Raw genomic sequence first — 14,940 nt, 5'->3', positions numbered from 1 at the left:
CACCTGTAGGGGGATGCACTGATGAACAGGTTCCCCCAGGATGAGGCTTCGAGGGGTAAAGGCTGGGGGTCCTTCATGGTGTGGGGGAGATACGGCCAGGCCAGGTGACAGCTTCTCAGACCCAGAGCAGCAGGGCGCTGGGCCTCTCGGTTGCTCACAGCCAGTATTCTCTAATCCTGGGCCCCTCTGTCCTTGGTTTATCACCCACTGAGGAGCTAGGGCCCCAGGCCTGACCAAAGGGCCTGTGCCATCTCCCAGTATGGAGCTCACTGGGTAGATGGGAAGAGAGGGGGCTCTTTGAGCCGTAGCAGCCCTGGTCCAGCCTTCCCAGCAGTTTCTGGTTTGAGGAGCCACGGAAAGCAGCCAGCCCAGTAGCCCCCGCCGTGGGCCCTCCCTCTGCTGAGCCTTCGGTTCCTTGGCAACATCCAGAGGAATCTCATCCGTGTACTGGCTCTCTGCCTTTCCCCTCCCACCGCCTCCCTGCAGGGGGGCTGGGAGGCGGAGGCAGAGGCGGAGGCTCTGAGCCTGGCTTCTTAAGGACAGAGCGCTGGCAGGTCGGCTGCGGGACGGCAGAGAGCTCGGAAGCCGGCCTGGCCACCTGCCCTGGCCTTACCTGGATACCGGCCTGCACCACCGTCTGGCTCAGCCATGGCTTTCCCGCTCTCCTGGCTGCTCCGCGTGGCTGCCCTCTGCTATCTAATTGTGCTGCTGGCCGGTGAGTGGGGTGGACCTGGCAGGAGCAGGGGGGGGTAGCCCCCAACCCCACTTCTGCCCCTCAGGCCTGACATCAGGGCAGCAGACCCTTCCTGGGTAAGGCTGAGGTCTGTGGCATCCCCCTCCCCGGGGATGTGCTGCAGGCGGATGCGGGGCTATGGCTCCTGAGGGAAAGATTTGGCCCAATGGGCAAGGTGGCTACTGCATAGCACGCAGGGAGGTGGCGAGGGAGGAACAAGGGTGCCAGGTACGGGGGTGCCAGGAAGGCGGGGGCTAGGAGCAGCAGGAGGCAGCCTCTGCTGGGAATCAGGGTGGGACCCAGGTTTAATATGTAACCCGAAGTGCAGGCTCCTGAGTCTCAGGGCTAGGGCACAGTCAGGACTTCCTCCTGCCCTGATTTCAAAGCCATCCAGTAGTAGGGGGCCCAGGACCAGTGGAGATCAAGGTCATTGCAGCTCAGAGTAGGCTCATCACTGTTGCTGTGGTCTGTGGCCCCAATCCCCCTGCCCGGGTCTCCCCCGTGGTACGGTCATCCTCCTCCAAGCATAGCTTGGAAAATGTGTACGCCCCCAGTCACTTGCTTCCTGGAGCCTGGGACCTGGAGAGCACTATACATTCATCCCTCCAGCAATGACTTAGATGGAGGCCCACGGAGGTTCAGAAACTGGACCGAGGTGGCAGAGCTGGCAAGAAGAGAAGGATAGGCTAGGGCTGGTTGCAGGAGGGAGCAGGGATGCGTGCTCACCCACTCTGTGGGCCACAGCGAGAATCATCTGAGTCAGCCCCATCCTCCCCGAGCGTCCAGGTTGAGGCTCAGAGAGGGTGGCAGCCCACTTTAGGGTACACAGTGAGTCTGGGAAGATGAGAACTGCTTTCCAGCTCCCAGAACACCGCCATGGAGCAGACCGCCTCCCGAGACCCTCTGTGTGGGGACAACCCACTAGTGGGGCAGGGAGTGGGGGGGTGGGGGTGGCATGGGTGGCCTAGGTGGCAGAAACCCAGTGTTGCTGGCTTCCTGTTTCCTGGGCTTGAATTCTGAGGCCCGAGGTGTCTGGAGATAGTGAGCCCCAGAAAAGGGCAGTAAATGGAGGTGCTTTGCCTTGCCCCTGAATGTGGTTTTTGCCATCTTTGGTCCCAGCTGCTGCACCTTCAGACGTTCGGGAAGTGGGAGGAGGAGGAAGATTATTTATACTAAGCCAGGGGTGGCAGTGAGGGGTGCTACACTAGGGGGGAGAGGGGATCCTGGGGGGACCCTGGATGCTCTGTCTGACAGCCTCAGGTCTCAGGACCATCAGGTTCCTGTCCTGATCTCGGTCACTGACTTCTCTGGGAGACACTTGCAGTATTTCAACCTTTCTGAGTCTCCATTTCTCCTCCCGTAAAAAATGGGCACTTGGCCAGGCCCACCCTAGAGGTTCTCACCCGCACTTGAGTTTGTGGCTCTCAGAGGCCCCCCCCCGGGACCCCCCCGCAGGATTAGCGTGTAGTCAGCAAGCCAGAGAAGCCCTGAGGGGAGGCTGGGGTCTTCTTGTCTGCTGCACTGGCTGGTGCAAGGCAGCTACGTCAGTTCCTGCGCTGTGTCTCCTCTGCTTTATGTAACCAACCTGCAGCTACATGTCAGAGCAGGGAATTTTTCTCCCCAGGCACTGACGCATTCGCTCCCACTCGAGCCCGGCAAGGAAGAAAGATGCTGCCTTCCTCTGCCGTAGTCCTACCACCTGCTTAGCGGTGGGGGTGGGTGGGGGAGGCAGGGGAGGACAGATTCAGGGTGTCACATCCAGGTCCCTGTCGAATTTAAATAAAAACTCCTCTAGTTCTCCATTTGTGAGGGTCTTCTACGTCACAAAGTGCTTCTGTGTGCATTTTGTTGATTCCTCCCACAAACGTTTACCAGGCACTCAGGATGCGCCAGGCACCGTTCCTGGTTCTGAGACCAGCTCAGCGAGTAACACTGCCCAAGACCCCAGCCCTCAGGGTGTGAGCATCAATAAAGGGCAGACACAATCTACAAGATACATTAGTAAATAATCTGATCTTTTAGAAAGAAAAAAAATGCTGAGATTGTTTTAAAGGAAAGGGTGGAGGGTGGGAGAGAGGTGTTGACATTTTAAGGAAGGGGTCAGGGACACCTCCCTGAGAAGGGGGCACTGAGGGAGGGTGGGAGGGCCCTGCACATCTCTCCAGGCAGTAATCCTCAGTGGGGGCTTTGGCCTCCCAGGGAATATTTGCCAATTTCTGGAGATATTTTGGTTGTTGCAAATGCCCCACCATTTTTGGTTGTGGGGTAGTGCTCAGGCACCCGGAGGGTAGAGGCCAAGGACGCTGCCAAACATACTATAGGGCACAGGATGGCCCCCAGGACAAAGAACTGTCTGGTCCAAGGTACCAGTGGTGTTTGCGGTTCAGAAAACCCGCTCTAAGGGCCAGGTATTTAGAAATCATTATCCTCGCAGCTGCCTGAGAAGCAGGTGTTATCATGTCCCCTTCCCAGAGAAGGGAATCAGGACTCACAAAGCCTACATCGCTCATCCCAAATGGCCACCTTGCATGGCTCGAGCCCTCTCTCTATCACCTATCTCTAACATTCCCGCCTCTCCCTGTCTGTAAGCCTCTTAGTGGTCCTTGAGGGCCAGCCTTAGAGGCACCTCCTCCAAGGAGCCTCCCTGATCACTTGCGGTTGGAAGTGGTTTCTCCCTCGCATGAACCCCAGCACAGCTGGGCTGTGTTTTAGAACATGGTGCTTCTACCTGGTATTTGAGGCAGCCTGGCGAAGCGGGCTATCTAGGGCCTGGGAGGACAGCCAGATTTGCCACTAAGCAGTTGTGTGGCCTCGGGCATGTCATCTATCCTTTCTGACTCTCAGCTTCTGCCTCTGTAAGATGAGGATAGTAATACTCCCTTTGCAGGGATGTTAAGAATTAATGAGAGCAGGTGTGTAGGTGTGTGCTGAGCATAGGTTTTAACACATAGTAGGGGCTCAAATAAGAGGGCTCTGGTACTTCGTGTGTTTTAGCTGCCCCCCCAAGCTGGGGGCCTCCTGAAGGCAAAGACCGGCCTTGTTAATCCCATTATTCCCAGCAAGACAGAGGGTAAGCGTTTGTTGGTTAGCTGAGCAAACACAACTATCTGGTAGCATTTATTGGCATTGAGGTTATTACCTCTCTAAGCTTGACACCGGCACCCGTGAAGTTCAGGGTTGAGGACAAGAGGACCAGGGTCTTTGTAGATATTCAGAAATAATTCAAACAAGGTTGGCTGAATGAGGGACATGGGTGGATGGAAGGGTGGGTAATGAGTGGGTGGATGGGTAGGTGGATGGATGGGTGTGGGGGGACGAGATCGAGACATTATTTCATTTAGCGAATATTTATTGAGTCCCCCCCCTTGTGCTGGAGAACATTATGATACCCAGACAGACAAGGGCCTGCCCTCCTAAAACTCATGTGACAAATACTAAGTGACTGGCCAGACGGAGGCAGTATCTCCATCTACAGGAAAGTAAACTTGAGTTTGAAGAAGAAAATCTCCCATAGGTTAGTTATACGAACTACCATGGGCAGGACCTAGAACAGAGCCTGGCCAGGGGCATTCAGGCACTGTGACAGAGAGTGGGGACTTGGGGGACAGGCCAACTCTGTGGCTCCAGAGGGCAGTGGCCCTCCCCACCCTGGGAGGTCGAGTCCAGGGAACAAACTGGCCTTACCTAGCTTATCCCTCCTGCCCACTGGGTAGGCACCCCCTGGCTCCAGGTCACCCGGGGGGGCACCTTTTGGCTGGGGCTTTTCCCAGGAAGACAGCTGTCAGGCCAGTCCAGGGGGGCTGCCTCCTGAATCCACTAGACAGGACCCCGGGGGATTGCCACTGAGTGATTCCAAAGTCCCGCTTGGGGAGAAGGGGGAGACGAGGCAGCAAAGGAAACTGTCACATCCTGGTCCCTGAAAGAGAAAGATAGCCCATGACTCAGGGCCCAGCTGCTGAGGGCTCCCGTCACCCCGCCCTCCCCGGGAGCACATTTGCAGGTCCACGCGTACGCCTCTGTGCATGCGTGGTGCGTGTATGGGTGGAGCTCAGGGACCAGTGGGCGCCCCTAAGGCCTGCAGAGCTAGATAAGATCCGTTTGCTCTGTCTACTCCCCCAGCCACGGAAGTTCTGGTCTCTGGATTTTTGCAGAGCCTTCCAGGGTCTTGCTTCTGCTGCACAGGACCTTGACCCAGAACTGAAACTCAGTCTCTTCCTCATTTTTTTACATACCCCTGCTCAGCTTTCACCAGAGTCAAGATTTTAAGGGAGAGGGGGAGGCGGAAATGCAAGGCAAACAACCCCAAGCGTTTATATAAAATATGTGGGGCCCTGACGCACCTGGCTCCGTTGGTGGAGCGGCACCCTGCAAAGCGAAACGTGGCTGGTTCCATTTCCACTCAGGGCACAGGCCTGGGTGGTGGGCTGGCCCCCTGCTGGGACATGTGTGAAAGGGAACTGATGGATACTCTCTCCCTTTCTCCCTCCCTTCCCCTCTCTTCTAAAGAAAATAAGTAAATAAAGTGCCTATCTTTAAAAAAAATCTGAGTTTTCAACTGGTGAGTCAGCCCCATCCTGTGCTGGGGTGGGCAGCCGGCTGAGACCCCGCCCCCGCCTCTGCTCCCACCCATGCGCCTCCTTCCTGCCCCGCCCCCATCTTGCCCTGAGATCGCCAAAGGGCCGATTCACTTAGCTCCGCTGCTCACCTTCTCCCACACTCATCCTGACTCTTGACAGAACAAAGCACGGTCTACTCAGCAGCACACGCCCCACCCCTTCATCCACGGTCCTTAGAAGGCAGCTGTACTTACACATTTAAAAAACTTTATTGTATTACCTGTGCCCTGTGCCTGGTTGTATGTATGCCTTTACGTGTTTGTGGGCAAGGATGGGCACATACATGCATGCCACTGTGCTTGTTGGTGTGCATGTGCGTGTCGCAGGTCGTCCCACGAGATGTGGATGGCAAGAGGTCTGGGTGTGTCTCAGAGGTGGTGGAAATCCATGGCTATAGACAGCTTGGGAGGGAAGGATGGGATGTGTGTGTTCCCTGCACCGTGGAGCAGGCGACCCAAGGGAGTAAAGGCCCGGGATGGGGGATGGGCAGCACCACAGACCCAGAGGCAGGATGGGAGCCAGGCCTGGCAGGAGAGCCTGTTCGGTCACTTGCCGGCTGTGTGGCCTCGGGCAGATCCCTGTCACTCTCAGACTCCTCTCCTCTGCTTACCACAGACTGACAATAGCAACTTAGTTTTTAAAATTAAACACGTCTGATGTCCCAGGCAATAAGAGCTCTGTACATCAGAATTCACTTCCACGGGTTCTTACAACAACCCTTCGAGGTAGATACCATCATTGTCCTTATTTTACAGGTGGGGAAACTAAGGCACAGAGAAGTTCAGCCAGAGACGAGTGGGTGGGGAGTGTGGCAGCGTAGGAGGCTGAGGTCAAGGACCGGGAAGGCCAGGTGCTCACGGCGTTGGTTCCTGGGGAGGCTGTGGCTGGCGCACACTGTCACGGGGCTGGGAAGCCAGATGCCCCTGGACAGTCCTGCTGACCGGAGACCTCTGTGGGCTCAGGACAGCACCACGGTGTGAGCAAGTGCAACATCACATGCAAGGACATGACCAAGAAGATCCCTGAGAATCTTCTAGTCAGCTACCAACGCAACCAAGCATCGTGCGGCACACCCGCCATCATGTAGGTACCACCCTCTCAGCCTCCGTGCCCCCATCAGGGCCCTGGGGACGGTCCCAGGCCTCTGCTCACCCACGTCCGCGTCCTCCCACCCCCACCTGGACTCCTGGCCAAGGGCTGTGGCCAACGCTGTTCTCCTGGCCCGCTGACCCCGTTGTTGACCTTGATATTGTTCCACATGCAAGGTGGGGAGCAGCTTCCTGCATGGCCCATGGCCCAGAGCGGCTACCAAGGGGGGCCATTTCTCCTGGGCCAGAGAGTGCTCTGCGCAGCTCTGGAGCCCCCTGGATTTCGAGGGGAGGTGTAGCGCGGTGGTCTCGGAGTGCTGGTTGCCCCACCCGGCAGGCGTGAGAATCCTGCCTTCGCCATTTATAGGCTGGGCGGCCCTGCTCCCATTGCCCACCCCGATAAGGCGGCTGGTTGGGAGGATGGATGGGGATAATGTAACTGAAGTGCGTGGCAGGGTGCCCAGGAGCTGCTGACAATGAGAGGCAGAGATGGTCTTCTCCAGGGGACAAGAAAACAGGATGTCTAGGAGACTTCGGGCAGGAGTCCAGCCAAGCCAACTTCCTCCATGGCTGTGGGGACCCCCAGCCATCTTGGCTGCCTGCTCCTCACGGGTGCCTCTCAGGTACTACCAATGGCCCAGCCCCGAGGCCTTTTTCTGGGACTGGACTTTGGGTCCCAAAGCTGCGCTGCCAGAGGCCTGGCAGCCAGCAGTGGCTAGGGAACCTTCGAAGTGGAGGCTCAGCTAAAGGAGGCCATGGCTCACTCCCATCACGGGGTCCTTGGATGGTGCAGTTGCTTCAAGAGGGGCCATTGGCTTCTGCCTGGCTTCTCTGGTCACCCACCAGGCTCGCTTCCCCAGGCTCCCCCACACATTTGCTTCTGTTTTCTGGGGTAAAGGGAAGTGGGAAGCACCAGGGAGGGATCTCAGCCCTGGGGCCACATTGGCGCCTGTGAGGCCTACAGGGTCACGTTACCTTCCTGGGCCTTGATTTTCTCATCTGCAAAATGGGGATGAGCGTGGTGGCCTCCTCGAAGGAGGGGCGAGAGATTTAATCAGGCAAAATGCCTGGCACCGGGCAGCTCTGAGCTGTGGTCTCAGCAGAGAACCAGCCACACACGACTTCAGAGGAAGCTCAAGATTTGGGTGGCACTTGGGGTCCCAATGAGGCCACCACATACGTGGCTGTAGCTCACGAGGTGTCATTTCAACCCGGGGACACACACTAGCAGAGAAGGGGCAGCTTGTAACAAAGGGAGTGGGGGGAGACCATATTGTGACACTGAGTCCTCTCCAGAGTGAGGCGGTCCCACCAGAGAGCTTGCCAGTCACACACCTGGTGGCAGTGGACGCCTGTGACCTCTTCTCCCAATCAGAAGACTCAGCCCAGAGCCCCTGCCTTAATGGCCAGGACAATATTATTAGCAGTGTTATTATTTTCAGCTATTACTGATCTCCTACTCTAAGCCAGGGGCCTTACATACTTTAGGTTGTTTTTTTTTTTCCATGATGACACAGAAGCAAAGCAACCAACTTGTCTGGGTTTGCCTGGACTTTCCCCAAAAGTCCTGCCTCTCAAGAACTCCACAGTCCCAGTTTTTCTGGGACGGTTGATCACCCTGCAGAAAGTAGGTATCTTATCCTCACTTCTCAGGTGAGGACACAGGTGAACTGAGGTCCAGCTTCCCCACCTCAGTTCTCAGCTGGGAAGCGGTTGGGGGCAGAATTTTCGGCCAGGCCTGTTTAGCTGCAGAGCATTCCTGGGAGACCCCTGCCCCACACGGCTTCTGGGCATCACTGGGTCCCTGTCTTCCTTCCTTATAGCTTGAAGACCAGGAAAAACAAAACATTCTGTGCTGACCCAGAGGAGGAATGGGTCCGCAAAGCCATGCGGAATCTAGACCAAAGAGCAGCAGCTGCCGTTGAAAACGATGGCGTATTCGAGAAGCGGACCGCCGATGAGCCCTCGACCACCCTGGCTGCCGGGGACACAGACAGGTCTGTGGGCTCCGAGCCCAGAGCCACAGGCGAAAGCAGTACCCAGGAGACACAGACAGCCTTGGGGACTTCCCCGGAGCTGCCTACCGGTCTGGGTGTTTCCTGGGGGACCAGGCACCCCAGCACTTCAAAGGCTGCCGATGGAGGACCCTCGGCTGGGCCCCAGAGAACTCAGCTTTTCAGCACCGCTGCCGTCACCAGAGCTTGGAGGAGCTCTTCTGGTCACCAAACTGGGTCGGACCTCTGGACTGAGGGAGAGGCCTCTGAAGTCCCCTCCACCCAGGCCCCCTCCACCCAGGCCCCCTCCACCCAGGCCCTCCCCACCCAGGCCCCCTCCACCCAGACCCTCCCCACCCAGGCCCCCTCCACCCAGACCCTCCCCACCCAGGCCCCCTCCACCCAGGCCCCTAGCACCCAGGCCCCCTCCACGCAGTCACCCACTCTTTCACACAGGGCTCCAGAGGACAATACTGGGTCTGAAGGCCCATCCATGCAGATCAGCACCCAGGACCCCCCATCGGAGGGCTCTCTAGGGCCCGCAGATGCATCCACGGGGGCTGGCAGCGTGTCCCATGTCTCCACGGTCCTAACCCCCTCTGAAGGGGCCCTCCCCAGGATGCTGGGGACCTCAAGCAGTGGGGCCCTCACAGCCAAGTCCGTCCTCAACCCCCAGGAAGCTACCAGGAGACAGGCAGTGGGGTTGCTGGCCTTCCTGGGCCTCCTCTTCAGCCTGGGGGTGGCCATGTTCGCCTATCAAAGCCTGCAGGGCTGTCCCCGCAACGTGGCAGGGGACATGGTGGAAGGGCTTCGCCATGTCCCCCGCAGCTGTGGCAGTAACTCGTATGTCCTGGTGCCCGTGTGAGCTGCCCACCTGCCTGTGTCAGTGCGCCACTCAAACAGCTGCCTGGGGTCCCCCACCCCCCCTCCTACCCTCCTCACCCAAGGGCCTGGCTGGAGCTGGGATGGCAAGACCCTCTGGGTGGGGCTGGGCTGCTCCCAGGTCCTGGGAAGAACCCGGGGGGCCACCTTGACCATCACTAACCTACTAGAAACAGAGGGTGTGGCCCCTGCAACTCATGCCACTGTCCCCAAGTCAGAAAACTCTCTTCTGCTGCTGATTGGCCAGAGGTCTCCTCTGACACCGTCCCAGTCCCAATGGACAATTATTTATTCAACGCTTGACCCCTCGGGCCCGCGTCCCCATGTGGGTACCACGGTCATCCCACCTCACGGCGAGCCTCAGGCCAGGCCCTCTGCCCACTCCCTCCAACCTCATCGTGTCTCTTGATCCTGCTGCTGTCACCAGTCACCCCGGCCACCTGCGGTGCTATCCCCCCTGCCCCTTGTGCAGAGCCCACGCCCCGGCTGGGACCTGTCTTTTTCTCCCGCATGAGGTGGGTGTGGTGTTTGCTGGTACTGTTCCCCACGAAGGTTCTGCCCTCAGTGAGGCGTGGGAAGGGGAGATGAAGTTCCCAGCGGTTTTGGTCGTTTTCCCTCCTCGGCCTGCACCGTGTGGTAAGGGAACCTGGACTCTGAGTGGGAAGCCTGGAGCCCTAGTCCCAGGCCCGCCATCAGCCTGACAAGGCGTCCGTCCCTACGGCTTCCCATCTGTGAAAGGAAAGGGGGACAGCAGATATGTGGCGATAACCTGTGTTCCCGACTGTTGCCATCACTAAGTGGTCCAGGGACCCCTTTCCCCAGACCCTGGGGACAGCCTAGCAGCTGTCCTCGGCAGAGCACCTTAGCCATTCTCTACCAATCGGTGAAACTGGCACGTCATGGGCCCTGTCACCAGGAGAGCCCAACGGCCCAGTCCTGCCCTGTTGGAGGGGGTCAGCACCATGGGTCCCCGGGGTGGGGGCACTTGTGGGACAGAGACCAACTTTTAAGGACCCTTTCTGACTTTGAGAACAGCCCCTCTCTGTGTCCACCAGGCTTACAGTGACACTGACACAGCCCTGGTGACGCGTGACAGGCTGAAGGAGGCCTGCAGGCTCCCGGGAAGGCTGAGAGGCCCTCCACAGAAGGGTCCAGATTCCCACATTTGGTCTTTCTGCCTGAGGCCAGGGTTCCCCAATCCTCTCTCCAGCTCCCAGAAAACACTGTTTTCTGCACACCGTCTTCTCCCCACGGTGGGCAGGGCCAGAAATGTCCCTGATGTTTTCTATAGGCTCGGAGCTGCTCATGTTTCTTTCTGAAAGGAGCTCTGTCCGTGGGAGAAGGGATGTTGTGGACGTGGGCTCCTTTCAGCTGCTGAGGACTCAGGCAGGCCGACCTGGGTGAGGCTGGAGGCCTACCGGTCGGCCAGCGCCCTGTGGTCAGAACCTGACCAGCAGGCCTCACCCTTCAAGGTCCCTGGCGGCAGGTCCCCCACCTCCCTCTGATTGTCCCCAAGGGTGATCCTTGCCCTCCACCTGAGAAACCTCCCAGGGGCTGGGCTTCCTCCAGACACAGGTGACACATTCCTTTGCAGATGGCTACTCAGAGGAAGCAGAGGGGACCGAGCCTCCCCACACTCCACTGCTGGGCACGGTGCCCCTCATTTGGGCTTGGCTTGAGTTGGGGGGCACTTTGAGGGGGACAGCAGGTCCAAACGCACTTTTTTTTTGGCTCCTGCCAGCTGGGAGCCTTCAAGGGCTGGGATCCCCGTGACGGGGCTCCCCTCCTTTGTCAGAAAGCAGCTGGGGCAGCTGGTCCCTTCCCACGACTTTGTTCGTCCCCCTCATGGGACACGGACAAGAACAATTCGGGGAGGGCTTTAGAAGAAGTTGGTTGATCCTTTTGCTTTTCCGACCCTCTCACCAATGTCTGTGTCATTTTGTATTTTACTAATAAAATGGAAAAGTCTTGTGAGTCAAACCAAGGTGCTTTTTCTAGGAGCCCCAGGAGGGACGGAAGGAACCAGGGAGGGGACAAGACTCCTTGGGTCAGCCCTGGAGACCCCGTCTCCAGTCCCCGTGGGGCACAGCGGCAGGCGCTTTTACAGTCAGCAGGGGACGGAGCCCTGGCCCGGCTCTGCTCCACCCGGGGCCTTGACGGATGCAGGTGTGGGGCTCCTGTCCCCGTAGGGATCAGGATCCCTCACAAAGCCGCCCTCCTGCCACCCTGCCACATGTCAGCTGACCTTGGTGACCTGGCGGCCCTGAAAGAGAAAATAAACCCCTCAGTGACCGGGTGGCTCACGGGAGCCAGCTGAGCTACATTTTCCTCTTTGCCGCTCTGACTCGTGTCTGGTCCAGATAAAGAATGAAAGAGGGATTGCTTTCCCAGAGCCTTGGGCCTTCATAGATGTGACCCAAACACGGACCGGCTGGTGGCCCCTAAGCCCTTGGCGTCCGGGGGTGGTGTCCTAAGAGCTGCTAGGAACAGTCCTGTGGAATGGGAAGTGCGCAAGGTGACGCAGGGCGACTCCAGCCTGTTGACGTACAGTCGCGTGTGAGTTCTAAGATGCATGCTTTGCCACATCGTGACATCTCTGGAATTAGGATGAGTCTTACCATCGATGGCTTGTCACAGTTTAACGAACAGTTCTCTTTTTCCTTATTGGCTCATTAACTCTCAGAATGCCTTACAGTCCATGGCATCTTAGATCCTATGTCTATGCCATGTTTTTTAAAGTTAAAATCACCATGGAAAAATCAGGAAATTACACACACAAACCCACTTTGTATGCTCTCTTGTTCTTATTCTCTCGGGTGATTCAGAAGGTTTGTGCCCCCCCACAACCCTGCTGCCCAAGGATGATGGTGGGCGGAGCCTGAACCACAGCTGCCCCTTGACCCTTGACACGGGGCAGGCCAGGAGGAGAGCCCAGGCCCCTGCTGTCCCCTCCACCCCAGAAACAGTCCTGCCTGCTCTTGCCCATGCCCGGCCCCAGCAAGGAGCTCTGCCTGAGGCCAGGTTCCAGTCTCCCCGCAACCCCTCCCCAGCACCGCCCTGCCAGCAAAGAACACCAACAGAGGCTTTGAAATGAAACTACTCTTCACGTTAAAAAGCCTGCTGCTCAGGAAGAGGATGGAGCGGGAGAGCCTTCCTTCTCATTCCAGAGCCATTCCCCAGGGATCTGGGGATGGTATGCCTTTTATTTTCTCTTTCAGTTAGAGAGCTAAACTTTAGCTGAAGCGATTCCCACAACGAATGCGGAGGGTATGGGGGTTTGAAGGCCTTCAGAAATCTGTGGCAGAACTACCAGAACTCTGAAATAATAATGATAATAAAAGGAGTAGTAATAATAGCCACTGTTTGTTTCCTGTTTACCATGTGCCAGACAATGTGCTGAATTCTTTTTGTACAAGGGCCCCCATCTTAACAATGACTAGAGTAAAACTCTCCAAGGATGTGTGACCTGCAAGCTAGGCTCTGACCCCAAATCTTCATCCAGAACTTGCAGCTTAACCTGCTGTTTCCTGAAACCTGAAGCCACAGACCCTTCCAAGTGTGCTGGACCCGCCCCACCCCCGGGCCCCATCTCAGACCTACTGAATTCAGACTCCAGGGCTGGGAGGGCTGGGAAATGGCGCCTCCAAACTGTTGCCTCCAAACTGTTGCTGCCTTTCCCATCTTTTTCCTCTTCTGTCTCCCTGCTCCCCAAGTCAGAGGGTTTGGTGCCCAGCCGAAGTTTTAGAGCCACCCCCCCCCCCCGCACCAGGTCCCCCCGCTGCTATCTGCCCAAGGCTGGCAGGGCCCTTTGAATCGCAGCTACCTACAGCCTCCCGACTTTGTCCTGAGTGCCCTCCCCTGCACTTTGTCCCCCCAGCGTTCCTCCTCCCTAGTGGAGAGGCCAGGTGGAAAGGAACTGCTGGGAATTCCCAGCCAGGGTGTGTGTGTGTGTGCGCGGATGCCCTGTTCCTGGGTGTGGAGAAACATGGGCCTGCTTTACTTCTGCTCAGTCACGTGCTTTCTTGGGGAATGTTTCAGCTGCTGGGATTTAAGAAAAGGTCTGGTGCCAGGCTGCCTTTCCTGAGCTCACCGCGAACTTCAGCAGCGGGACCCACGTGCTTAACCTCTGAATGGAGGAAAATCCCAGAGTGGGGCAGGTTTGGGAAGAGAGGCCCCTCTCCTACCTTCAAGGGATCTGTTGCCCCCAGAGAGCAGAATAGAATTACTGGTAGTAAGCATCTTGCTTTCCAGCAAACAGGTGTGGGATATAATGTGGGGCTCTGGCTGTGTGACTTTGGGCAAATTGCTTAATCTCTCTGGGCCTCAGTTTTCTTCTTTGCAGAGTGGTAATAACAACAACTTAATACGTAGATGAAGATGCCATAGATCATCTTTGCTAAACCCTTAGAAAAATGGTATGTCTGTAGTGAGCTCAGGGTAAGTGGAATGTATGATTGATTATGCAACAGATGTTTCCAGAAACTTTGAAACATCCTATTTTCATCGGCTTTTGTTACTGGATACCCACACAAGACTGTGGAATTATAGGATTTCTATAAAGAAATGCGACCATCTTCGTTTTCAGTAAAGCAGGGTGGAAAAATGTCATGGTGTCATTAGGCAGATAAGAATAATTTGTATATATTCCCTTGAGCCAATAGAGGCTGTATAAGTTCATGTGCCATTTCTAAACTGCTTTTGAACTTGGCGAAATAAAAACTCATGAATCCCAACTAATTAAAACCAGATTGGCAAGACTTCTGAGTCTTCGGCTTGGACGGGGAAGAGAGCTCATTCATGTTCAAGTTGGAGACTGCAGTGTCCGGCCCCCTGAGTATTTCTGGCTTGCTGCTCTCTGGGCACAGAGGCAGGGCACTCTTCCTAACTCCTCGGGGATGATAGGGGCCAAACGACCAGTTCTGGCCAGTGAGCTGGGAGTGAAACTGACATGAGTCTCAAGATTCAAAGATTTAATGGTGAGGACACAGTCCCTCAGACCCAGCCCCTGGCCACCTATCAGGAAACGAGGGCACCACTATCCTGAGTCCCCCAGTGGAGATGACTCAGGGCCTCCAGCCCTGGGAAGAGCCCCACTAATCTCTGCGGAAGCAACCAACCTTTGTGCTTCTAAGGCCCCGAGGGACCGAGGTTAGTTGTTACTGCAGCACAATCTCGCCTACCCTGACTGATGCAGCAGCCAGGTAGAAAAAGTGTGCTGATTCCGGTGTTCAGTAGGAATGATCGCCATTCCGACTTATCATTCCCACTTGCACGATGCTGTGAAAAGGCTCGGCAACATTCCTTAACTGGGATAAATAGGCTTTCCATCACGTAGCTTGGCCTTCTTCATGCGCATTCTCTGCAGACAGAATAAAGGTCAACCTCAGCTTGGCTAGCTGTCTACGAATTTATTTGGCATTCTCACTGACTGGAGTGGAAGAGAGCTCTGTCGGAGTTTCCCTGAAGTACGTTGGTGTTCAGTCACTCTAATGCTCAGATGTGCTGCTGATCGAGTTAGCAGACAAGGAAGTAAAGAGGAAGAAAAATGTTAACAGTATTGAGCACCAGCTGTTTGCCGGACGATTTGGAGGAACCAGTCCTGCAGGCAATCTGGGCCTGTTGCCACG

The 14,940-nt window shown here is 56.5% G+C and overlaps 1 protein-coding gene across 1 annotated transcript; it reads left to right on the top strand.

Moving 5' to 3' along the window:
- The first annotated feature begins 513 nt into the window (after positions 1–513).
- On the top strand, positions 514–11,293 carry CX3CL1 (C-X3-C motif chemokine ligand 1). The gene is made up of 3 exons (XM_037041647.1): positions 514–715; positions 6,312–6,432; positions 8,261–11,293. The coding sequence occupies exons 1-3, from the start codon at positions 649–651 to the stop codon at positions 9,294–9,296; spliced, it is 1,224 nt and encodes a 407-aa protein (XP_036897542.1). The 5' UTR covers positions 514–648; the 3' UTR covers positions 9,297–11,293.
- Positions 11,294–14,940: the final 3,647 nt, after the last annotated feature.

Source organism: Sturnira hondurensis, unplaced genomic scaffold (genome assembly GCF_014824575.4).
Source record: "Sturnira hondurensis isolate 20B ecotype Veracruz unplaced genomic scaffold, ASM1482457v3 Scaffold0003090, whole genome shotgun sequence".
Lineage (NCBI taxonomy): Eukaryota > Metazoa > Chordata > Mammalia > Chiroptera > Phyllostomidae > Sturnira > Sturnira hondurensis.
The sequence above is the reverse complement of the archived record's forward strand: the minus strand, read 5'-3'. Positions and strand labels throughout refer to the sequence as shown.

Coding starts and splice junctions, on each gene's coding strand:
- CX3CL1 (XM_037041647.1), top strand. CDS start 649: ATGGCTTTCCCGCTCTCCTGGCTGCTCCGCGTGGCTGCCCTCTGCTAT. Junction 716..6,311: donor TCTAATTGTGCTGCTGGCCG/GTGAGTGGGGTG, acceptor CTGTGGGCTCAG/GACAGCACCACGGTGTGAGC. Junction 6,433..8,260: donor TGCGGCACACCCGCCATCAT/GTAGGTACCACC, acceptor CCTTCCTTATAG/CTTGAAGACCAGGAAAAACA.